This window comes from Pleurodeles waltl, chromosome 3_1 (assembly GCF_031143425.1).
Source record: "Pleurodeles waltl isolate 20211129_DDA chromosome 3_1, aPleWal1.hap1.20221129, whole genome shotgun sequence".
Classification (NCBI taxonomy): domain Eukaryota; kingdom Metazoa; phylum Chordata; class Amphibia; order Caudata; family Salamandridae; genus Pleurodeles; species Pleurodeles waltl.
In genome coordinates, this window is record NC_090440.1 from 271,760,198 (window position 1) to 271,786,659 (window position 26,462).

Below are 26,462 nucleotides of genomic sequence, written 5' to 3' on the forward strand. Positions count from 1 at the left end.
CTACAACCACCTCCTCTTCCTCCACTCCCAGGCCCCCTCCAGCTAGCCGTCCCAGTGTTCCTAAGAAACTTTTCCTGAGCAACCTTGATCTCTTTCCCACCAACCCCCCCTCCAATTCATAGGTCCCGTACTAGCACCTCAGCCAAAAAATCGCCAGTACCAGTGGTGCCTGTTAGAGGTATGTGGAGTGCACTGGGCACCAGGGCAGCCAGTGTGACACAGAGCCACAGCACAGCCAGTCCCCCCCTGTGAAGTACCAGAAGTTGGACAGTGCCCGGCGGGAGAGGGTGAAGACTCCAGCAGGCAAAGCCGCTCACAAGGGTCCCGGGGGGAGTGTCCACTCAGCTGTGACTCCTCCCAAGGTGGTGAAGGGGCAGAAGAAATCGCCAAAGTTTGGAAAGAGCAGCACAGCGGAGAAGACTGCCATCATCCCCGCTGCCCAGGAGGCCACCGCCAGCCCTATCGTCAGTGGCCAGGAGGCCACCGCCAGAGTCAGAGTCAGTGCCCAGGAGGGCAGCCCGATCGTCACTGGCCAGGAGGCCACCGCCAGAGTCAGTGCCCAGGAGGGCAGCCCGATCGTCAGTGTCCAGGAGGCCACCGCCAGAGTCAGTGTCCAGGAGGGCAGCCCCATCGTCAGTGGCCAGGAGGCCACCGCCAGAGTCAGTGCCCAGGAGGGCCCCGGCAGCCACAGCCCCGCTGGGCAATGAAGGACCGCCATGGCAAGCACCGCTTAACAGGACAAGCACTGCTGAACAGGGCACAGACCGCCATGGCAAGCACCGCTGAACAGGACAAGCACCGCTGAACAGGGCACAGACCGTCATGGCAAGCACCGCTGAACAGGGCACAGACCGCCATGGCAAGCACCGCTGAACGGCAACTCAAGCACCGTTAGCCCATGTGCGGCAGGGGCAGTGATGGAACTGGGACCGTCACGGGGTGAGTGATGCACTCTGGGCACCAGTCCCCCTCCAGAACCAGTGGAGAACAGCATCCACTCCGTCTGTCCTTACCAGGATGAAGCACTCTGGGCACCAGTCCCCCTCCAGAACCAGTGGAGACTGTTATCCACTTGAGAGACTGTGGCTTTGCACTCCCCAGGATATGGCAGTGGGCAAACCACCCACTGTAGAGACTTTAGAGACTGTGGCTTTGCACTCCCCAGGATTGAACAGTGGGCAACCCACCCACTTGTGAGACTTGAGAGACTGTGGCTTTGCACTCCCCAGGATGGTACAGTGGGCAACCCACCCACTGTAGAGACTTGAGAGACTGTGGCTTTGCACTCCCCAGGATACATCAATGGGCATGGAGCCCCCTCGTGGATCTAGCGTGGTGCAGTCATCCGGCTGAGGTGCCCCCCCTTCCCTTCCCCCTGAGGTGCCTGTTGTATTTCTATCTGATGCCCCGGCAGTGTTCTTTCCGTTTTGATCAGGTATTTGATGTGGGCCTCGCCCATGCATTTCGGGCCCAGTGGTCCACGGACATTGAATGGTACATTACCTGCACTACTATTTGTGATGTATATTTTGTTGAATGTGTCTATTGATCTGTATATATTTGGTTACTGTATTTTGATATATTACAATGGTTGCACTCATTTCCTTTTGTCTTTGCATTCTTCCGGGGGGTTTGGGGGTTGTTACTGTGATGTTTGGATATGCATTGGTGTGAGTATTGTAGTGGGTGAGGGTCGGGGTGGGGGTGTTGCGTGTGTGTGTCCCTGACTTTTGCCTCCCCCTCCCCTATGTCGTAGATGCAGTAGTCACCGTTGTCTTCGGCGCCGACGTTGATGATGGTCGTACAGGAGCAGGAAGACTATCGCAGGGAGTATTTGGAGTTCCGGATCCATGGTGTCCTGATTCCTCGTGCAGTGTGTAGAGGTGAGCGTTTTCCTTTTGAAATGGCTGTTTCCGCCGTGTTTTTATCCACAGTGAATCCGCCCCGGAAAAGGTGGCGGATTGGTAGGTTGTGATACTGTGGGCAGTACTTTGTCTTCTACCTGTCTGTTGGCGGTGACCGCCGCGCTGTTTGTTTGTACCGCCGTGGCGGTCTGAGTGTTAAAGTGGCTGTCTTTGTTGGCGGTTTCCGCCACAGTCATAATTCCAAAAAATTTACCGCCGGCCTGTTTGCGGTCTTACCGCAGCTTTAACACCGTCCGGCAGGGTTGTAATGACCCCCTATATCTAGCTGCAGATTCCTTTTATTTGAATTTCCCAGGCGTCAGGCTGGATCCAGAAACTTTTGCTTGAGCAATATCCCTGCATGTGCCATCGGGTGGCTCCGTTCTGTTCTAGGGGCATCGTCGGTGTCGTTTGTGTCAGGTGTGATGTTGCGGTCACGTATATAGGTGTCACACAGCGACGTGGACAACAGTTATTTTCTTCACGACTTTCCATGCCAGAGCCATAAAGCAAACTGACAACTGTGAGTCAAATCTAAGGCCCTGGAAAAGGATCACACTAACCCTAGCAAATGAGTCCACAAAGTGAGGAGGCATGGGTGGGTGTCCGGAATCTGCATTTAGATATAGTCTCTACCAGATAATGCGTAACTTGTTCATATGATAGACATGTCTAGCTACAGATTGCTTACATTTGAAAAGATACCCAAGTCATATCCTCCTGGTGGTAGGCTGCAGACAAATTTTCTAAACTAGATTGTCCTGAAGGACTGAACTGGCGAAATGCCCATCTCTGTGGACTTGCCTGCCCAGGCAGAAGTGTTTGGCAAACATGTGCAGACACACCCACGTTGCTGCTTGACAGGTGTCCGGGACTGGGACTCTATGAGCTAATGCCGTGGTCACAGCTTTTCCTCTGGTGCAATGTGCTCGTAAGCCCACAGGGGGGTGCTTTTCAGCCAGGGCATAGCAGATCTTTATACAGAGAATGACCCAGCGAGAAATGGTTAATTTCTGTACTGCCCAACCTTTCTCTGCTCCCACATATCTCACAAAGAGCTTGTCATCCACCAGAAACTCTTTTGTGCGGTCAAGGTAGAACAACAATGCTCTTTTTGAGTCAAGCCGGTAAAATAGCACCTCCTCCCTAGAGGGATGTGGGGGACCAAAGAAGGTGGGCAGAATGACAGTCCCAAATGAAATGGGGTCACCACCTTTGGAAGGAAAGAGGCATGGATGCGAAGCACCACTTTGTCAGGAAACATTGTATATGGAGGTTTGGATGACAAGGCTGCAGCTCACTAACCCTCCAGGCAGATGTTATGGCCATGGCAAAGACTGTTTTGATGGTGAGCAGCCTGAGGGGACAGTTGTGAAGTGGCTCAAACGGAGCACACATAAGGTATGTAAGAACTAGGTTCAGGTCCCACTGAGGCATTAAAAAGGGCAACAGGGGAAACATATGTAGAAGTCCGTTTAGAAATCTATTTACAATAGGGGACTTAAACAATGAGGGCTGGTCAGGCAGCTGCAAAAAAGTGGATAAAACAGACAGATAGCCCTTACAAGTGCCCAAAGCAGAGCTCTACCAGGCAAGAGACAGAATGAAAATACGAACATAAGAGAGAAGCAGAAAGTGGATCTAAAGACTGCTCTGTAGAATATTTTACAAAGCTTTGTCAACAGCAGGTGTATACCGTTTTTGTGGAGGAATGCCTGAGTACCAAAATAACCTTACAGACTTCGGGAGGAAGGTCGAAGGCTGTCAACTGTCACCACTCAGTCTCCATGCATGAAGGCAGAGAGTTGACAGGTTTGGATGGAGAACATTTCCCTGTTGCTGCAACAGAAGATCCTCTTGAAAGGGGCAGCCTGATCACAGGATCAATGCTCTTTTTCAGAAGGTCGGACACCAGACTCTCCGTACCTAGTCCGGAGCCACAAGGATTACTTGGGCCCAGTCATTCTTGATCTTCTTGAGAACTCTGGCCAGAAGTGATATGGGCTGGAAAGTGTACAGCAGCCTGAGCTCCACTCGCAATGAAACGTGTCACAGAGAATTTGCTGCCTTGGCAACTCTGGCCAGAAGTGATATGCCTTGGAAACTCCAATGAGCAATACTGCTGACATTGCACGTTCTCTTCGGAGGCAAACAGATCTAACCAAGGCTCTCCCCACTACTGAAACAGTCCTTGCCCCACCTCCGAGTAGAGAAACCACTCGTGATTCACTAGGCATTGACGGCTGAGTTTGTCCACCATGTCATTAAGAGAATCTGGCAGGTGTTGAACCACCAGGGTTATGCCCTGCTGTTCCAGCCATGTCCAGAGATGCAGGGCCTCTTGACAAATGGTCAATGACTCCACCCCGCCCTGTTTGTTGCAGCACCACATGATGGTGGTGTTGTCTGTGAACACCTGCACTAACGTCCGCTTGACAGAGGGAAGAAATGTTTTTAATGCTAGTCGGATCACCCCAGCTCCAACAGGTTGATGTGGAGCCCGGATTCTGCCAGCGACCCGAGTCCTCTAATCTTCACCTCTCCCAAATGGCCACCGCATCCCAGAAGAGGTGCATCTGTCATTACTGTGAGGTCTGGCTGGGGTAGGCAGAGGTATCTGCCTTTGATCCAATCGCGGTTCGCAATCCACCAATGCAGGTCTTTCGCAGTTCCCTTCGAGATCTGGAACTTGTCAGAGAGATTTCTCCGATGCTGTGCCCACTGGAACTTCAGATTTGACTGCAAATCCTGCATATGCCACCTGGCATGATTTACCAGCAGGATGCAGGAGGGCATGAGGGACACCAGCCCCACAGTCAGTCTCACCCAGGAACGAGGCTGAAACGTCGGTATCATAACCTGAATATCCTGGACTCGCTGCTCGGGAGGATAAGCCCGAAACCGCACTGTGTCCAGAACAGCTCCTATGAAAGAAAGCATCTGAGAGGGAGTCGGGTGTGACTTTGGCATGTTTACAGAGAACCCAGCGAATGCAGAAGGTTCGCTGAAGTATGGAGGTGGGAGATGACAGCCTGAGGCAAGCCCGGATTCAACGGTGAGTCATTGAGGCAGGGAAAGACTGAAAACCCGGGAGCTGGGCAGATGAGCTGCGACCACCACCATCACCTTGGTGAACACCCGAGGGGCACTGATAAGTCAAAATGGCAGCACAGTGAACTGAAAGTGCTCCTGGCCTACCTTGAACAGCAGGTAATGCCTGTGGGCAGGCAGTTTGGGAACATGAAAATATGCATCCTGTAAGACCAGCGCTACCAACCAGTCATCTAGGTCTAGGGTGGACAAGACCTGAGTCAACGTGAGCATCTTGAACTTCTTCTTCTTGAGGAAGAGATTTATGGTCCGTACGTCTAGAATAGGGCGAAGACTTTTGTTCTTTTTGGGTATCAAAAAGTAGAGAGAATAACAACCACTGCCTACATCTACTAATAGGACCCTTTCTCTGGCTCCCTTGGCCAAGAAAGCTTTAACTTTCTCTTGGAGCAGCAACAAATGATCCTCCGCCAGCTGTTCAAATGTTGGTGATACTGGATGAGGAAAGGATTGAAAAGACAGGGCATAGCCCTCCCAAATTATCTGTAGTACTCAAGCATTTGATGTAATGGACTTCCAGTGGAGGAGATGATGTTGAATTCTCCCTCCAACTGGGAAAGCATGGTCCGGCAGAATCAAACTATGAGTGCTTTGAGGCTGCCTGAGGTTGGGTGACGGATGACTCCTAGCTTCCAGACCCTCTAGATCTGAAGACACTGTGCCCATGTCCTCGCATAGCTGGGGCTGCTTGCGCATGATGGTGGCAGGCATAGGACTGGTGCGGTCGTACATCTCTTCCATGGCCATGAAAGGGGCAAAAGGCAGACAGTCGACGAAGTGTCGCTGAGAGGCCCAAGGACTTCTTCGCAGCCAGAAAGCCCTTAAAACACTCTAGTGTCAAGTCTGCCTTCTCACCACACAAGTGCGTCCCGTCAAAGGGCATATCCATAAGGTTTGCCTGGATATCCCCCCGAAAAGCCAGATGTTCTTAGCCAGGCATGGTGCTATAAGGCCACCGTCGGCCAAACTGCTCTGCCCAGCCAGTCAGTCGTCTCGAGGCCACACCGAATGGTAAACTTTGCTGCGCCTCTCCCATCTTTCACCACTAGGGAGATGATGGCCCAGTCCTCCTCCGGGACCTGTGGCATCACTTGTGCAACCATATCTCGTAAGCTGTGTGAGAAATGGCCCAATAAGCATGAGGTGTTCACCTATCTCAATGGCAGGCTTGTGGAAGAAAACATCTTCTTCCCAAGCTGGTCTAGCCTTTTGGATGCCCTTTCCAGAGGAGCGGAAAGGAATGCACCGTGGGAAGTTGAGGCTTGGACTACCAAGCTCTCAAGGGTGTGGTGTTGGTTGGGGAAAATAGGGTTTCCTGGTGCAGGGAGATGGCTGTGGGTAATTGTCCTAGATACTAGAGCCCCTATGCTGTGCTTGGACATCCGTAAGTGCCTCATTAAAGGGCAGAAGGGGTTTGGAAGTGGAAGCCACAGGTTGAAGCACTTCAGTCTTGACAGCCACAAAGGGCAGTTCGAGGTTGAGAACTTCCACTGCCCTAAGCACCACCATTGCATAAGAAGCTCCCTCCTCTGTAGCCACAGTGGGTGGGGAGGAGGTTAGCAAGCCACTATCTGGAGAGATGTCCAGTTCACTGGCCTCTCCTAGATCTGATGTAGTTGGACTCTTGCTCCAGGCAAGACTGCTGGTTTAAGGATGACAGTACTTATGTTTGTAGGCGACTATGCCAGTCCTACAACAAGTCGCAACTGTCGTCCCAGCCCTCCCAGCTCACAAGCAGCACCTCACCAAAACCCAAACAGTAAAAGGTGATTTGTGGCAGCCTTTACACATGGACTCGGAGTGTGACATCTCCGGGAGTTTCATGGTTAAACGGAGATTACCCCTGTCTCACATAAACACCATGTCTCAATCAAACACAGGCAATGAAGAAGATGCAGTAAAGTTTCAATAGTTTTTAGTTAGCAAAACTGTAATCTGCGATAAGTTGCATGGGCTGCAATGATTAGGATAATGAACAATGCAAGAAATAGAATGGTAAAGATAAGAGTCGTTAATACAAAGACCCCCACTATCTTGCGATATAATGAAATGACATGAAGTATAAGATATGTCCTAATACCTTAGCATAGTGAGCCTAACCTCTAACCTAAAAGAGAGCTAGGTATGTGAAACCTAATCTGCCAATGCCACATCCATGAGAAGAGCCCCCCCCCTACCCCTCGTTACCTTCAAATGAGGTCCCTAGCTCAGACTCCGTAGGGACACGAAGACTGGGTCAGCGTCAAGGCGACGTGCAGCATCGATAGCAGCAATGGCATCTGGTCGGAATCCATCTGACTATCTGTTTAAGTGAGGAGTATTTATGCAGATCTGCTTGGACCCCTGACGTAGGTCTGTTCCCAAACAATAGATAACGAGACATGCTTGGGACGGTAATTTATATAAACAATTCCCTCGAAAGCGTGAAGAGGAAAAGTACCTAATGTGAACACCTACAGTTTGTTTATCTATGTCGCTTGATATTGACGAATTAGCAGGGTGGCACTGATAACGCAACCTAAAACATGGGCCTTATTAAAAACAAGGCAGCCATCTTAAAAGATTTAATTAAATAAATGTGCTAAAACGGAGCACGCTAAGAAGGGTAAAAGTCACCAGGTGACGGGTCACGAGTCTGCAAGCCAAAGGCTAAGCTAACTTCTGTAGCCCATTAAAACAAACTAGGATTCGCTACAGATGCTAATACAAGTCCATAGTCCCTTCCAGCTGGTGTTCTAAAGGGAACAGTGACCCCTCTCACTCTTCTTCCAAGCCTGGCTGCTGAAAATAAGGCTCAGGCAATGAACTGGCACCTGTGGGCACTATCGGCACCACAGAAAGCGTGGTGCAATGCCATTTCGGCTCCGGATCGTCCATAATCAGAATGGGGCTGCTGCTGATGGTGGGTGCTGGCAGTACTGGAAACATAGCCGTTGTGATGGGTGACGGAGAAGGTCGCATGGCTACAACCAGCACTGGTCTGGATCCAGAATCAGATCTGGGAGACCCCATCGGAACCAAGGCAAAGCCATGACAACCTCCACCTGCATCTCAGGAATGCACCTTCACTCCAGCGATTCAGAAGAGTACTAAAGACCTGGTTGTTGGAATGATCATTCCTCCACGCAGCAGCATACAGCTCCAGTGCCTCTAGACCCTCACTGGTGCTTTGCTGCACTCTATAAATGTTTGACTGATTGATTGATCTTCTCCATTTCTGAAATGTTTTGCTTGCCGTCCCTTCTTCAAGTCTCAAATACTGAAAGGTGAATTATAGAACCTTTCAAAGAAAAGTCATCTTATATCATTGCAGAAATTAAACTAGTGAATGCCAAAATAATTCCAATCCTAGATACTCTCATTTTAATGCAAAAGTTACTGATCAACAGCCTGTAGGAGTTAATTTCTAGCTATCTACATCCAAAAACCTGCACTGTGGTGGGAGGTTTTCTTAATGACAAAGTTCTCCCCCATCTAAAAACATTAAAAACATTTTAAGAACTACATAAAGAAACGATGAATTATGCAATCACTTTCCAAATGTAATAGTTACCTCTAGCCTCTCTGTTAGGATAACTTTAATTGTGTAATTCATTATCTCTCTTCCTTGATTTTCTCCCACCACCTTTGTGTTGGCTATGCTTTCTTCACCCGACACTGCAGGTTTCTTGCTTTTGCTGTCCAGAAGATTACAGAGCTGTTTTTTCCTGAAGACAGACAAAAACAGTAAGTAACATATGGTAATTGTACTGTACATATTTTTAATGTTCATGCTTCTAAATTTTAACTTTAAGAATATGTAGGTTATAGTACTATGCAACACCGTATCTGTTTGTAACCACTGCACAATCACACTCTCATACCCATAAGAGCAGGCTACACGTCATTGTGTATGAAGGAGAAGAAATAATGTGATTTGTGCTGCATTTACTAGATGCACAACAGCAGTGAGCATCAGCTATATTGAGGTGGCAGAGATAAAGCCAGCAGACCTGGAAGAAATGTAGCCTGGCATACAACACTGCACTTGCCTATATGAAATAGCTCAGTGTCCTTTGCAACAAAAGGTCTTCAGTAAGAAAATGCACATCACAACCATCTACGGTGGGTATGGCCCGATGATAATAGTCTTCTACGCCCACCCAGATGGCCAGATATGGGACTGGTGTCTAAACTCACCTAATCACAGCAGAAGCCTCTGTCACCCACAATAATCTTTAAGATCTATAGGCTCTAATCACATCTATATATGTGATGAGCAGAGTCGCATAACTGGTCTCTCAGATTCATGTTGTTAGGATTTGGACGCCTTTCAAAGTTTGTTCTTTAGCATAGGTGCTACCATTTTACAGCTGATTGCGACTAAAATGTAAGTATGTATGGGGTATTTGTATAACACACAAGCAACCAAAAGGCAGCAAAGCACTTTATAGGATCAAAGACAAAGATGCAGTCTGTAGCTGGAGTGGACAATGGGTCCTGCGAATGAGGGTGACGAGTTACTTTGTTGGGTGGTATTTTTTGAGGAGGTATGACATAAGCTGTTTCATAATTTGGAGCAGGTTTGAGGCAGTCCTGATGAATTCAGGTATGCTATTTCAGATCCTGGATGCTTAAAGAGAGAAGGTCTGTTGACATGCCTTTTTTAAACTTCTTCATCTTCAGACTAATAGTGTGCTCGCTGCATGTGTGTGTCTTGTGCCACCAGAGGTGAAGTGATGAGTTTGTAAGCCACATAGGTAGGGGTGCCGGCGGTGATGGGTTTGTACATGATGTAGCTGGTTTTGAAGATAGTATGACTTGACAAGGTGAACTAGCGGAGTTCCACTAGGTTTGGGGTTATGAGGCCATAATTCTTCAGGAAACTGATGAGGTGACCTGTTGCATGCATGATGCTCTTAAGGGGGACCAGCGTGGATCAAGGCATTGCCATCATCCAGATGCACGAGTATAAGACCTTGAGTTGCAGTTCTAAAGTCACTTTCTGTGAAGAATGTTTTCATTTTCTTCAGCAGAGAGATATGCACAGTGCATGGTCTGCACGGTGGATGCTGCAAGAACAAGGACATCTAGGATATGCAAGGATGTTGGGGTGAATCATGTTTTTGTATTGAGAGTTCATCAAGCTTGTGAAAAGTGATGAGGTCTGCAATGTAATGAGTGTGAAGTACTGTAGAGTGTGCATTAATGAGTGTGGGTAGGAGTGTGCATTCAGCAGTTTAAGGGTGTCTGGTGGTGGGTGGGATGTGTATGGGACCTTTGCTTTGTGAGGGTACAATGCATGCTTGTGCTGTCTTAATCTAGGTATGATTATAGGGGTCAGTAGTGAGGAGCGATTGGCTAGGAACATGATAATATCTTATCTATTAGATTCTTGCTGAGGTTACACAGGAGCAGAGTTCTGGCACAACTATTGTCTGTGTCTATCCTTAGGTTGGAGTGGAGGGATTTCTAAGGAGTCTACCGAAGTAATGGAGGAGAAAATAGAATTCAGGTGTAAACCGGTGAAGTCACTTTATGTAGAGAATTTGTCAGTAAAAATTATTTTAGGATTGATGAAGCATGCACCATTCTGTTTGCTTTCAGCATGTGCATCATTTAAACCCTTCAGTGTGGAGGTCAGCTCGAAGCCATCCTTCAAAGCGAAACAGAAAGCCCAGCAGATACCAGGGAATATTTTTTTTTTTTAATTATTTGAGGGGTGGGGCTGCTCACAATGGGAATGGCCATGTCCCCAACCCAAATAAATGGGGATCAAAGACTTTTTGGCCCCCAGGGGGCAGATAAGGTAATAGCCCCTGATTTGCCCCCCTGGGAGAGGGGTGCAGAAAGCCCACTAAGCACCAGGGTTTTTATTTTATTTAGGTAAGTGTAGGAGTGGGGGCTGCCCACAATGAGCATGGCAATTACCCCATCCCTCAAAGAATTGGCACAGTCTTTCTGTCCCCCTTGGTGGACACATGGGGGTTATTACCCCTGATCTTCCTCCCCTCCCCCCCCCCCCAGAAGCTTTGGGGAAGCCCACTAGGCACCAGGGATTCCTTTTATATATAAAAAAGAGGGATGGAGCCTGCACACCATGGGCATGGCCATGAGACCAACCCAAATAAACGGGAACACAATCTTTCTACCCCCTTAGGAGGGCTGGGGTAATTACCCCCAATACGTCCCCCCACCCCAAGGAGGCACACAGCCCACTAGACACCAGGGCATTAAATAAATAGAGGGTTGGGGCATGCTCGCCACCATTGGCATAGTTATAACCCCACCTCAACTAAAGGCTGCAACAGTGTTTCTGCTCCCCCTGCGGAGTAAAGCATCTCATCCCAATGGCAAACAAGAGGACTTTGACTATTTTGGCTGTTGATTTTACATATGACAACTCCCAAAATTGTTCCACTTGCAATGGTGAACTGCTGCATTTTTTTGGCTTGGGTAGGCTGCCACCTGGAAAAACCTCTGGGGGTGTCCAGTGTGGTATGCTTCACATGCACCCCACACCATTTTCATAACTACAATGCCCAGCAAACCTCAAAGGATAACTAAAAGTACACATTTTCCTTTACATTTATGTGAGGAAAACTTCTGCAGTAGGTGGAGAGCCACTAATTTCCTACCACACGGTATTCCCCCAAACCTCCTGATATAAATGGACCCACAAACCCTGGGAACCTTTAGAATCCCCAGGATGTTGGCAAAAAGAGGACACAAATGTATCATGGTTAGCGTAAGTGGACACAAAGTTATGGAGGCCTAAGCATAAACTACCCCAAATAGCGAAAAAAGGCTTAGCACTGGGCGGGTGGGTGGACTAGCCAAGAAAGGGTTAACAAAATGTAAAGGATGCTGAAACTGAGGTGCACATCCATGGCATGGGAAATTATATCTTAGTTGACCTATTACTATGCCCTTGGGCTATTCCCTTTCTGTCATTAAATATTTAGGATTGCTTGTTCATCAAGCTTGTGAAAAGTGATGAGGTCTGTGATGGCAGGAGTGTGGAGTACTGCAGTGTATGCAGGGCTTTTTACCATCTGAGACCTAATTACACGATGTTTAAATGATTAATATTTCCAAACTGATTTACCAGAGAAAAGTAGTATCCTTCCCAAGCTCAATTGCTGCAGTAGATTAAACTTAACAATGCAAATCTGGAAGATTCCTGGGCTCTAAAGTTCAAAGCACTGCTTACAGATCTCTTTGTTATCTGCTCCACAAAGACCATGTCTCAAGTACTTTGTGTACAACTGACTGGCTACCAATTGACCAATTTATTCATTTCAAGGCTGCTTCCATTGAATGTATACTACTAGAGCTCCTTCCTTTATAAGTTCAAAGTTCCTGGAGTTTGTCATCTGATTCTGATTACCAGTGTCAGCACTCTGATAATTTGGTTTGGTCTATTGTCTTTTCTGATGCTCACTGGAGCTATTCAATCCTCCGTTCAATTTTGTCACATTTACATAACATCAAACACAGTGACATCAATAGGTAGTAGCATACCAAAGGACAAAGAAAATGAAAGATATGGGAAGGTTATAAAGCGAAATAAAAGGCCTGACCTCATGATCAGAAGCAGAGCTGAGTCAAATATATTTCAGTAGGTGACAGATGCACATTAAAGAGCGACTAATGTGTCTACAGGGTGGATACTACAGTATTAATGATAAATTCAGTATGGAATCTTGCTCAGAATGTTGAAAATGTCACTTTTGAGAATCCTAAAATTGCCTGAGCGTCAAGAAGAGTCCTTAATAAATTGGACATGATTCTGAAGAATGAGATGCCACACTGAAATTAGAATCTCATTGGCATATAAAGCACACCACGGATAAAATCCCTGATCACACTCATGTAGGAGTAAACAGCCAAAGTGAAAACTAGCACCAGCACTCTCACCTTGCAGTAAGTTATCAGGCACTAGTATTCTTCCTAAGCAAAATCTGGAAGGCTTAATGAAGAAACCAGCATAAATTGAGAGGAAAGGTAGCATGTCTTCTGTGCTAATCATGAAGAAATTATTCTGGCTTTGGTAGATAAGCATAACAACAATAACACCTGGAGTGATCTAGACCAAGTGCAGCAGGAAGAATTCAGTGGAATATGAGGTTGACTCTTAAAAGTTGAAAAACAGAATAAGGGATTTTGAATAATTTGTGGACGTGCACTAAAGAACTGATTTCTGGTGCCCTTGAATTACATACATCTAACATGTTTAGAAGATTTGAAACAAAAAACTTCAGGTATGATCGCAAATAATATTTATATCTTATTGGCTGGGAGAAGAGCTGATGAGCAGGTTTAAACTACAAACCCGCAAAGAAAGAAATCCTGAACTGAAATATAAAGTCAAAGCCAACGAAGGGGGCGCACCGCTACAGAAATTTAAGGGTGAAGACTATACATGTTTTTGAACATTTTTAGAACAAAATACAGACAAATAATGTATAAATCAATAGACTGTATCGAGAAACAAAAACACATAACAATAGGAAGACTTTTGTAATAAAGCTTCTAGAAACAACGTTATTGATAGGGCAGAGGGATTGTGCTTAAAACTACATTACAAAGATTACACCAAGGTATGGTTAGCCAGCACCAAAGTGAAATTGAAATATGTAAGAGACTAATATGTTGTACAACTACACCATAAAAGCCATAAAGAATACATAATTTTCAGTTGACAGCTACACATATAATGTGAACCTACTTTCTGTGGAACACTTGAGCACAGGAGATGGGACCTGGGAAAATACATGTAGAAAGATATGTGTTATCCTTTGACTCCCAGCAAGATTGACAGGGGTGTGGAGGAACAATATTACTGCCATACACAAAGAGGCAGAGACAAAAGAGCCCTTGGAGAAAATGGAAGCTGCAGATTAAAACTTAGAGGAATGCAACTATTTGCAGGTTTTCCTGAAGGAACTTGAAGATAGGACCTTGGGCAGCAGGTTGAATGCGGTTAGCTTCAACTTCAGCATCTGTCTGGTCCCATAAATAGATTGGGGACCTCTGGAGGGACTTAGGAAAGTTTGTAGAAGACACAGGGGGAGGCACAATTGAAAGCCTGGTAGAAAAAGGTACAAGATAACATCAAATCAGTGTGAAGACAGAAAGTCTGCACAAGTAGTCTGTTAAAGAACACAGATGGCTTGATTTCACCATAGATAATGAAAAGGGAAATACTGTGAGTATTTGGAAGGAGAATGTGGTTAGCATTATTTATATAATGTATCTTAATTATAGATGATGTTGATGGTGATGTCAAAATGAAAATACTTAAATAAGTCCAAAACTAAACAAAATCAGTGCCAATTATAACCTTTTCCATGAAACACATCAATCTAAAAATAAAGCTGGGCATGGTCCAGGCGCCGACAGTTCAAAAGTAGTTCAAAAGTGCTTTTCAACACACACTATTACGGTAAGTGGATCAGATATTTTGTTGTTTGAGAGGTAGGTGATATAATTTGAGATAAACATCTGGGAAAACATAAGGATGAAGGTTGATTGCAGAGCTAAAACAGACAACATTTTAATTCTGTATCGTACACTCGTATGCTTGTCCTATTGACCAAATGTCAATGCCCCAGTAGTTTGGACAGAAAGGGGCTGATTTCACATTTTGGTGGCATAAGTATTGTATGAAAGTGAATAATTAGTTGGGGTGGATGTAAGTCCACCATAGGTAATAAAGGGCATAATTTAGATTTTGGCAGGCAGCCCGTTTCTCCATCAGGGAAAGGGAGTATATTTCACAGTTCTTATCAGTGCTGTTTACAGTTTGGTGCAGGGCTCCGCCAGCATGACAAAGCCTTGCACCAAACTTGTTTCTTTTTTAGTTTCAAGAAGAAATTCCTGAAGTGGGATATTATTGTTCAAAATAAAAAATAAAATCCTAACCTTGTCATGGAAGCACTCTACCATGGCGAGGAGAGCATTTAGCATTTTTTACTACACCTTACTGCCTTGGATTTCCTGACGGTGATGATCAGTGAAAACTGGCTTCTCCTTCCACCCATCTAACTCAAGTGGGTGGAATGAGAGGTCTGCCACCGATGACTCTTACTCTGCAGGGTCGGCGGAGGGGTTTAGCCATGACGGGGACAGTGTAGCCTACGTTGTGATTAAACCCATGGTTTGCCCATATCTAAATCGGGTGATCAGAACTCCTATGTAAGTCAATGGTCGGGTAGACCAGGACCAACGTGCAATCTCAGGTCAATTGCGATGGACCTTGGGTGAGATACACTACGTGGATTGGTCCTCATGAAAGTCCGGAAGTTAAAAAGTTTCAAAAAGTTTGTCAGTCCCACTTCAGAAAGGGACATTGTCACGTTCGTGAAGGAAGACATTGTCATTTATTCTAAGTCTCAAAACAGAATAGGACTTTGTTATCTTTTGAGAAGAAAAATCTTTCCCATTTGGGTTGCCCCTGAAACTGTAGTCGCTGCTGTGGAACCAATGGCCGCTGCAGGTTGGTTCCACTGGTGCGTTGACTTTTTTGAGATTTATTATTGAAAAGTTTCCAAGTCCCATTGCAGAACTTGGCTGTTTTTCAGAGGTGCAGTGATCTTTTAGCAGGATGAAGCTGAAATCCAGTTGAACACTGTGGAACTTCCTGTTGGATACTTTAATTCAGTGGGTCCCCTGAAGCTAAGGATGAAAGGTTTTCAAAAGGTCCCAAACTTCTGTCTAGTGCCCAAACAAACAAAGGAGTGCACTTCTCTAACCTCAGAACCTCGGGGAAGGCACTTAGGGACTCTTAAGGTGTCCGGCAGAGGCCAACAGCACGGTCCAAGTGCTACTGGTCAGCTGGAACTTTTGGAAAAAGCCATTTTGCAGGTTTTTGTGTTCCTGTCGTACCACAGGTTACCAACTGTTTCTTGCAGTCCACTTCTTTGTGCTGAGTACAAGTGGGAAAAGGACTAGCCCTTCTGCTCACCTCAAAGGTTGCAAATAGCAGAAGCAGTCCTTCGTCCATTCTTTTACATGTCCAGAGACTGTTCTGAGGATAATGACAAAGTGCTGCATTCATACCTGACACAGCTAAATTAGTAGAGTCTTCCCTAGCCAATGTGGTAAATGTTACCTGGGGCAACCCTACCCATTTCTGCAGTAGTTCCTGTTTTCACTCAAGTAATCTGATAGTGCACCTTATTCCCATAATCAAAGATGGGGAAACCATTCTCCTCTTGTATGCCCAGACAAAGGTGAAGCCAGGGCAATGGGCAGTCCCCTTTTCTGTGGTCACTCACAACAGTTTCTGGGGGTAGCTTTCATCCCACAAGATTTGGTGCCAACCTGACTATGGGGATAACGGATAGGGTGTCTTCAGCTGTCCCCAACATTTACTTGTAACAAGTGAGGCCCCTTTGAAGTTAATTAAGTTGCTCGGTCCACTCCACTGTTCTTCCTGACAAGGCAAGAAACCCACCTCCCATAGCCAGGCCACTATCCCTGCCTCGATCACTTTTCACACCTCAATAGGATCAAGCACTTGGTTGACAAATGCTGGAGATCTAAGGCAAGTTAGACTCCTGGAGCTTCAGGCAGAGAAAAGGTAAATTCCTAAATATTACTTTTCCAGAGTGGTTGAATTATTTTTCTAACTGGCCCCAATCCTTAGATACAGAGATAATACTGTAATCTGAACTTTAGTTTTCTTTACAGGACAGCAAGCACCTTCCACAGTGAAAACAGCTTTTAGGGCCTTTGCGCTGCAGGGACATGATAACATTACATTTCTACATGTCACACATTTGAATACCATATACTGTACCTTGTGGGCTACACGGCCTACATAGGGGTGACATATTAACATTTAAAAGGAAGGTTTTTTTCCCCTGACAAAAAGGTAATTGTGACTAGTCAGGCTTCAGTGTTAAACTGCAGCAGTCAGGCTAGAGTGGTAAGCCTGAAGCCATGTGTTCCTTGTCACACTAGTGGGCAGCACAATACATGGTGCAGTCCACAGGTGACATTTAACTTTTCATGCTATGGTTGTAGTTTCTGCACCAGAGGTATCCAACCTTTTCTGAAGTAAGTCCTACTTCTGAACAGTGAAAACTATGGTGAGCTACTAAGGGCTAAACAACTTGCGCACTGTTACCAGACACCCCCACGCCCAACTACATTGACTTTAAGCCTAATATTCACAAAGCCAGATACTATGGTTTGAACAAAGTCCTCTGATTAGGGGCACTATGACAGGGCTGCCATGTGTGTCAGTGAGCACATGGTCTTTAGGGCTGTATGAACATGTTTGCATATGGGGTATATGTGTATGGGTGACTGGCAGCTTGTGTTGTATGTGCTTGTGGTACATGAGATACCTTTCGCCATACAGGCATCATTACATGTATAACACAAACATACAACCATTTTGTTTTTAAATGGGAGTAATTTAAAGTGCAGAAACATGCTTTGCAAAAATGTTCCAAATATGGAATATTTTCCTGCACATTAATTTTCTCCCATTTAAGAAAAAATACACTTTTCAGTAATGCATACGGCACAGTGTTTACTGGCCACTGGGAGCAAAAGGCCCACTGTCTGTAAATGTCACACTTTGAAACTGGAGAAAATTAAAATGAAGAGTTAACTTAATCATTAAGGTAACTTTTCATTTGATTTTCCCCCACAGCATTCAGAAACATCATTTTGTTCTCATGCTCCAATATTAAGTTGACAGGGACTTTTATTTAAGAGTTAAATATGTCAGTGCTTCCGTTCTTCACCTCTGTGCCACAGCTGGAGCCTTGGTCATAAATCGACTGAGCAGTGCTCATTATCAGGCCTTGCTCTCCTCAACCAGAAGATAATAATCTAAAATAAACACAGCTTCCCTGAACTTTGAAAAAAAAAATGTGACCTTTTGCTTAGATAAAAATAAACTGGAGGCTGCAAGCTACTTTGAAGGTGTCTGGGAGATACTGCATTTTGTCACATGTATCATAAACCAGTATGGTAGATCTAGGTGCTGTGCTACATTGCCAGTGGAAAATCAGCAGCATTTGGGGCTAGACCCGAGGTGCTGAATATTTGAGGCAGTTGTTCAGGCTATTAGTGACAGTGCACATCTAAAAATAGACTAACAACTATACCAGTGTTTTATAATGTAAGGCCCATTGTCGTTTATGGCAAATAAGTGATATAGAGGGAAAAACTAGAGGGCAACTTGAACCTTCGGGACGAAAACATACATTACTTGCTGAACCCAGCAGAAGAGAAAGAGGCATTTAGAGATTTCAACTAACAGCTGTAATGGATTAAGTTTTGGAGTGATACAGGTAAATGGAAACACATTTAGGGCTCCACGAACTTTTTAGACTCGCATAGGCAGAATTATTAGTGAGTGATGTTTATGTTCAAGAAATAAACAAGGCTATACAGAGCTTTAAAATGCACAGTTTAAAGTAACTAATGAGCTGCTGAAAGCAAGCTAAAAGAAAAAGTTCCACATTTGGATTCACTGCTCAATCATTTTATTGCGATTAAAACTGCACCATGCATGTTAAGTGAGGTAACCGTAAGTACATTTTTAAACATGGGAGACAGAATGACTGTGCTTGCTAGCCTGGCAGGTTGAGGGCTGTGGCAAAGACGGCGGCCCCATCGTATGCTCTTTAAGTGAGCTTCTTCCTGGGCCCACCGGCTTCTGCACCAATTAGATTGTGAATACTCATTTTATTCTCTGGTCCATAACATACATACCACAATAGACATCTTCCTTTGCACACATCGCTTGGGTCTGTAGGTGTCCTGGGAGGAGTATCTAGCGTGCACGCAATGCGATCACTGCCATCCTGATCAATGCCAACCTGGAGGTTGCGGATGGAAGTATTCCATGATCTCCCTTTCTGGGAAGATCTGATGCTGTGCATCTCAGATTACTTTGAGCATAACAAAGGTCGTACTCTATCCTGTGCACTAGAATGGGGTGCGCACAAAGTCCTTATACAGGGTCACTGTCTGGTGGCCTCCCGGGGATTGGGTCGTCTTCTGCAGGGGTAACTGATGACACTTGAGCGACACCTTCGTCCCCTGTAGATGGGAGTAGCCAGGCGCACTGTTACAGGCAAACAATTATTGCAGATGCACCAGTGGAATAATGATGTTGAAGTGCATCTAATGAAACATGACATCAAGCGGCGCATGGCTATGCTGCCTGTGGAGGGGGACCGATCAGGGAGACTGCTGGCCTTGCTGTTGAAGGAAGACCAGCAAAAGGCCCTGACTGGGGCCGTCAGGTTAGATGGTGGCACAGTAGCAACATCCAGATGGCCACTAAGCCCGTATTTCAAGAGTATAACCAAGCACTGTATAGAGCAACAGATCCCATCAACACTGGGACACACACAAGGATTCCTACATGATCTGCCGCTGACCAAGCTCAGCCCGCTACAGTGGACCGAACTGGACTAACCACTGCAACTAGATTAAATAAAGGTGAGCTCTATCTTGAGGGCATCTTCATGCCTTTTCAGGACATGATAGCTACTCATGACATACGTGCTGGGAAATGCCTGACATATCACACCATGCGTCAAGTGCTGCGTGACACATGGAACACAGGGGCATGGAACCACCCCTCTCCCTCCCGCTACATGTACTCTTGTTCCAAGACAGCATGCAGTCACCACACTCTACCCATCCCTCAACTTCACACCACCAGGGTGCATTGAGGGGGCACGCACCAGATGGGATGTTGTACTACCACAGTGACTCCCAAATGGGGCTTGAGCCAAGGCACTCCAACAGGTGAAGGACGTATCCCCCAACCCGAGATTTTGACTTACTCAGCTCACCACACCTACCTGCACCATACCTACCTCTCTCCTCAGCAAATACAACGCATGTTTCTGACCCTGACCCCCAGTATAAAGTAGTTAATGCTAGCCTTTATAATGTGGTATGCCATTACAGGTGGTATGGCACATGGTCGCTGGCGTAATCGCTGAACTGGCGGACCATCTCTTATTACCCACACCTGAATCCGCTCCAGGGCCCAAAGTGACCATCACCTTCGTAAATTCATAGATCTTGCTTTCATCCTATTCAAGAGACAGATGTCGATGTCGTAGAAGGCGCCCACTCCCTCGGACATCCAGTGCTGGGTGGCCTCGCTGCTGACATGGACACGTGTAAAAGTGACTACACTTAAATGCCTCCAAACACGTGGTGGTTGAACACTGGCAGGGAATGCTGGGACTATCATCTTACCAAGGAGGGTACAAAAAATTATAAGTGCCCACCGTGAAACACTCTCTACAACCACCAAGGAGCGACCTCCAGTGCACACATGACTATGACGGACACTGCCATGAGAACGACGTTCAGTGTGAGGATAAGGGAACTGCATACGGGATCTGGATCTGTCACCATGATGCCCTTCCCTCCAGGTGTGTTAGACCTCTACGCTTATGAGATGTCCTCTCTACACCCCCATGCTCTTGACCGAGTGCTTGTTATATTATATTCGATTATTTTGCATTGCTAACATGTCCTAATGTAACAATATTACCATGCAATGCTTTGAAAACTCATTAAAACACATTTGGAAACTATACGTTGATGGAAAGATTAAAAATCCTCTACCATTTTTTAATTGGAAAGTCGGGCAATAACTGTCTTTGCTTTATAACTTATAATGACTTTTCAGAGCTTTTAAGCCGCAAAAAATACCAGTTGGGCAGAGTACAAAAGCATCCCTTTTGCATTATCAGGAAGCATCAACCACGATAACAGTCCTTTCTTCTCATGCCTTTTAACTCTTCATTACACTATAACCATTTTTCCAAAATTGCAGGAAGATTACTTTTTGTCCAAGGAAATGTATTCTTATCTTAGGAAATATGCCTATTATGAGGACTTCAAAAGTATAACATTACAAAAGAGGTGCAGCTGAAAAAAAACTACCACAGGATGGATAGGAAAAATTATTTTACTGTTAGAAAAACCCTCTCCCACCAGGGTTACCCCTTGGTGGCATGCTTCATCATTGGGTTTCTTCCTGTTAAGCTACAGAGCAGGCGTGCTACGACCTACGGGATACTTGGGAGCACTGATGTAGCCTCGTCAATGTGAATCACAGGAGGGATAAGAGTGATGGGGTCTTAGGTGAGTTAAAAATACCTGTCTCCTAATAATTCCAATGATTTAATAGATCTCTTGGAGGCAGTATGAATAAAAAGGGTCTGCGGAACTGGGTGATGAAACGTACCCGACTTCCTCGTCTACATGTTTTGGAGCCTTACCCCTAGGCTCCTCTTTAGGACCAAGGTTAACTCCCTGGTGCACACTCCTTGTTTCACTTACTCTAATGAAACCATAAATAATACATGCTCTGTGATATGGTGCAATTCATCAAACTAATGTGGTGTCATAAGGTTATACCTATCATTTATGGTGTCCGTCATTGATAACTGTGGAAATACAAGAGAGACATAGTTATCATAGCCCCCATTTGTAATTGGCTGCTATATATGTTGTTTGTAGGTGTGGTGCCACCTATTTGCAAACTGCACCCCACTTGTGGGAAATGGCACTCGTGAATATCAAGAATGAGAGACCAAAGTACTCTCACAATCAACAATACAAGACATACTACATTTAAAACTTTTAAACATGTAAACATGTGAAAGACACCAACAGCACACATGTGGTGCATGTGTAACCTACTCGATGATATTTGGACTCTCATATCATAGATCCTCTGGGAGGGGGGTGTACTTGTAGTCACACTCTAAAGATTTGGCAAACTTCGTCTTACCATATCAGTGGCGGGAAGTAAACATTGTTCAAAGGTACTTACTTCCTCAAAGCAACACTCCTGCTCTGTACCTAATGCTCACCTCCCTGGGGTCTGAATCTTGAAAGCTCGCATGGGAGCCGAGTTGCATGCTGAAGCGTGCAGCACTAGACCTCTAACTTCCCCAAGATGGCGGCCTCCCATGGAACAAAGGGGGGGTGGGGGGAGACCCTAAGAGTAGGTATCCCTTGTGGGTGCCTGTAATTGCACGGTCATTGGGGCTTTATTGGCTTACAGAGGCAAAACTAGGGATTCCCAATTCGTTTTGATAATTATTTGGGAGTATCTTTCTTGTGTTTAATGAAGGGTTACTTACTTATTACAGTGATGGTGATGTATATGTGAGTGGCTAATTCTTATTGATGAGGGTTTGCTCTTTGTGACACTATGGAATGTAAAGGAATGAGATGGACATAGGACCTTTTGCACTGCCTAGGTGTATTATTCATTTTAGGAGATGTGTATCCGACTAATGATTAATGTGATGTCAATACTTTGTCATTTGGCTCCAAGGGGAGTTCTCTTTGAGGCCAATTGGTGTGTGCATAATTTATAGACCATTGTTGTTCTTTTTCAAAAAGTGTGGACTCACAATCAATCTCTTTATGGTGTTCTAGGATAACCCACTGGTAATCCTCCATTGTGTGTGCTTTCTCTTTGAAATGAGTGGACATACAGTGGTAGCCGTCCACATCTCAGGTTACTACGGTGTTCTCAGAAGCGAGTCTTAACCTTGCAGGTGGTCATCCCCACAAAATGTAGGTTGCACGGACAAGTGATCATATATACTGCTCGCTGAGTGTTACAATTGGAGAAGTCTCTAATGTCCTGTGTTGTGCTGTCATTAAAGGTGACCTGTTTAGTGACCTTTTTTAGATGGCACACACTACAATTCCCACATGGATAATGCCCATTGGGTAGTGGCAGGTAGTTTATACCTTCTGGTTTATTACGAAGATGGTGTGGGTGGGTGTGTACAAGCATGTCTCTAAGACTCTTTCCCCGTTTATGTGAAAACATGGGTTTGGGAATATTTAATGGGCCACTATTGAGGATGCGCCAATGTTTGTCGATGATCTTGCTTACTTGATTGGAGGCTATGCTAAATGTTGTGATACATATTGGTCTTTCCTCCTTCTCTTTTTGAGTATGGGTGTCCAGAAGGGCTTGTCTGTTGTTATTGCAATGTTATTGTTATTGTTATGAGCTCAAAAGTAAACTTAAAAGGAAAAAAGAAGAGAACCAATGTGCCTCCTTCCACCAGCATTACTCTTAAATACTGCTAGAAACATGATTGCAGAAAAGCTGTTGAAGAAAGGATAAAAAACATAATATCTTAACTGCTACACAAGGATCAGAATGGTTTGTAGCGGCATGGCAGTAGGCAGGTCTTAGACAATAACTGGTAGCAGCAACTGAAGCAGAATGACAAGCAACACTTCCACTAGAATTTATAATCCATGGATGGCAAAGAGCTGCGTCATTATCTAGGTATTAATATAGTCAAATACTCATACATTTTTAGGGGCAGCTTTGATGAATAAATGTCTCCATTCATTTTTTGTTAAGATTTATTTAAGATGAAGGCAACGACCCCTGCCAGACATTTCTGCTCAGCAACTGTCGGCTCTCTGTCCCAGTAATCCACAATCTGGAATCCTGTGAAGAAGCATCAATTGCTAGGATGTACTAATCATCAAGTAGCCTTGATACAACACATCTTCTCTTTTTATAGAATATAATAATATATTTTAACTAAAATACAAAATAACATGAGATACTTACAACTACAGTACTAGAGCACATTTTAAATAATATATATATATGTTTCACAAATGTAATCCTTCTGCCATACTGGTTTAGTCTTGATTCGTTCCATTCTGTTTGTATTTTCCACATAAACATTGGATTTTTTCCCAATACACATATAATGTTCCAGATCATTACACAATGTTATTTTACAAACATTCCATTTCTTCCATTATTACCGATTTTTTCTTGATTTGTTTTGGCTTGGACCACTTTGATAAACCAGATCTTTGACAATGCATTTGAAACGTTCTTACCCAATCAACACATTTGAACCTGTGTGCTTTGTTCCTCAGTCTGTCATTGTGTCTCTTCACATATTTATCTTGATATTCTCTTACTCTCAGCTCAATATCCTGCCTTTTTATATTTTTATATTGGAGGTGTTCATCCATGGAGGCGTCAACTTGGTGCTTGCTACCCTACCCTTCAACATACAAAAAGGAGTCTCTTTAGTAACTGTATGGGGTGTATTGCGATAACTTCAAATAATTTGCATTCACTCCCCTGCTCTTTAGCTTCTTGCACATACTCCTCCAATGAACGATTGAACCTCTTGACGAGACCATTCTCTCTAGGATTATATACTGCAGTTGTGTGCTGTTCTACACCTGCTTATTTTAAATATCTTTTGAACTGCTCAGCAATAAATTGTGGCCCATTATCTGCCACTGTACATTCTGGAAAACCTCTTCACAAAAATCTATGGTGTTACCAACCTTTATATCCCTGATAAAAGCTACTTCCAGCCACTTGGAAAAATAATCTATTAATACAATGGCATATTTATTTTCAATGCCCCTGGCAGCAAATGGTCCACATAGGTCCATTGCTACTCTTTGCCACGGTTTTTCTGGCAATCTTGTAGATTAAATGGGAGTTTCTTCTGACTTGTGTGATTTATCACTGCACATGCATGCCACACAATTACGTACACATTTCTCTATCTCTTTGTCAATACCGGGCCACCAAAGATCAATACGAGCCCTTCTTTTTATACCTGACATACCACTGTGACCCTCATGGAGCAACTTCAATAATCTATTCCTCAAACTTACAGGTACCACTAACCTTTTGCCTCTTCTTAATATTCCATATATTAATGATAACTCAGGCAATATTGTTTTGTAATCACCAAACTCCCTTTTTACACTCTCTGTCCTAATGTTTGTGTTAGACAAACATTCATAATCATTTCTCATCGTGTCGTCTTTCCTTATGGCTTGTTTCCATTCATTTACATCAACGGCACAACCACACGATTCATTGATACTGGCTACCAACCATTCTTCACCATGTTGCCTGTCATCATCATCCACTGACTTTTGTAAAGGAAGACGAGATAAACAATCTGCATATCTCTTTTTGTTACCTGGCACATACTTAAGCTCAAAATCATATTCTTGTTGTCAGTATAACCATTTGGCTATTCTTGGGGTAGCTTTCCCCGCATCTTTGGTGGTTAACATATCTATCAAAGGTTTACGATCTGTCCTTAATTCAAACTGAATTACCCATACATGTGTTTTAAAATAATTGACTCCCCACCAGCATTACGGGGCTTCCTTTTCAATGACATAGTATGTAGGTTCCGCCCCTTTAAGTTTCCGCAATGCAAATGCTACCACTCACTCTTGACCTTTTTACCTCTGCATGAGCACCCCCCCAAACCATATGCACTGGCATCTACCACAATGATTATCTGATCTTGGGGTTCGAATGATTTTAATGCCACTGCATTCACAATTTCTTTTTTAATGTAATCAAATGTCAGTTGACATTCATGTGACCAAACAAATTTTACCCTGGTCTTCATCAGATTTCTCAAAACATGAATTTTTTCTGCAAATTGCCGAACAAACTGTGAATAATATCCTGCAAGACCAAGTAAAGAACAATATTTGCTCTTTGTAACACAGTGGTGGTGCTTGTTCAATAGCATCCAATAATTTTCTCTTAGGTTTCACATCTTCCCCAGACAATGTATTTCCCATATATTCAATTTGTTTCACCCCAAACTTACATTTTTCAGCACCAACAGTAAGTCCTGCATCTTGAAGTGTTTGTAATACCTCGCTTAATACAGCATCAGGATCTGCCATTTCTGCTTTCCACACCAAAACGTCATCTTGAAATACCACTGCATTAGATATTCTTCTTAAGATGTTACTCATAATTCTTTGAAAAACTGATGAAGCAGAAGCTAATTCGAATGGCATTTGTATACACTGAAATGCAAGTTTGGGTGTGATAAAAGATGTGAGATGTTTAGATTCAGGATGTAATTGAATCTGATGATGAGCATTTGATGAATCTATTCATGAAAAGTAATTTGCATTCTTTACACTGAATATCAGTTCATTTATATGTGGAAGAGGATGTTGATCCACAAAAATATTCTTATTAAGATCCCTCAAGTTGAAGCACATGCGCAATTTGCCATTAGGTTAGCATGCTAAAACAAAGGGACTAGGCCATTCAGATGACTCTATAGGTTCAGTACCCTGGGCTTTACATAATCTATCCAGTTCTTCTTTTAATTGTGCTCTCAACACACATGGCACGTTCCTTACTTTGTGTACTTTTGGTGTACTTTCTGTTTTCAGAAGTATACAATGTTCAAATGTTCTTAAACACCTCCACATTGTTCGTAAACAATTCGGGGAACATTGTGCTCCATCTATCTTTTTCATTTTCATTGGTTAATAACAATTTATCCGGATGATTAGGATCCAAAATAATCCCTAAAGCTTTTTGCTCTCTCCATCCCAGAAGAGCACTCCCTTGTTTTACTACATACACTTGTGCTTTAGCACACATTT

The 26,462-nt window shown here is 44.4% G+C and overlaps 1 protein-coding gene across 2 annotated transcripts in view; it reads right to left on the reverse strand.

Moving 5' to 3' along the window:
* The window catches only part of LRRC49 (leucine rich repeat containing 49), a 447,480-nt gene that overhangs the window by 26,235 nt on the left and 394,783 nt on the right, over window positions 1-26,462 (reverse strand). For both annotated transcript variants that reach the window (XM_069222363.1, XM_069222364.1), the window contains one exon: window positions 8,569-8,722. In XM_069222363.1, coding sequence (XP_069078464.1) covers window positions 8,569-8,722 — 154 coding nt within the window. The remainder of the gene's footprint in view (window positions 1-8,568; window positions 8,723-26,462) is intronic.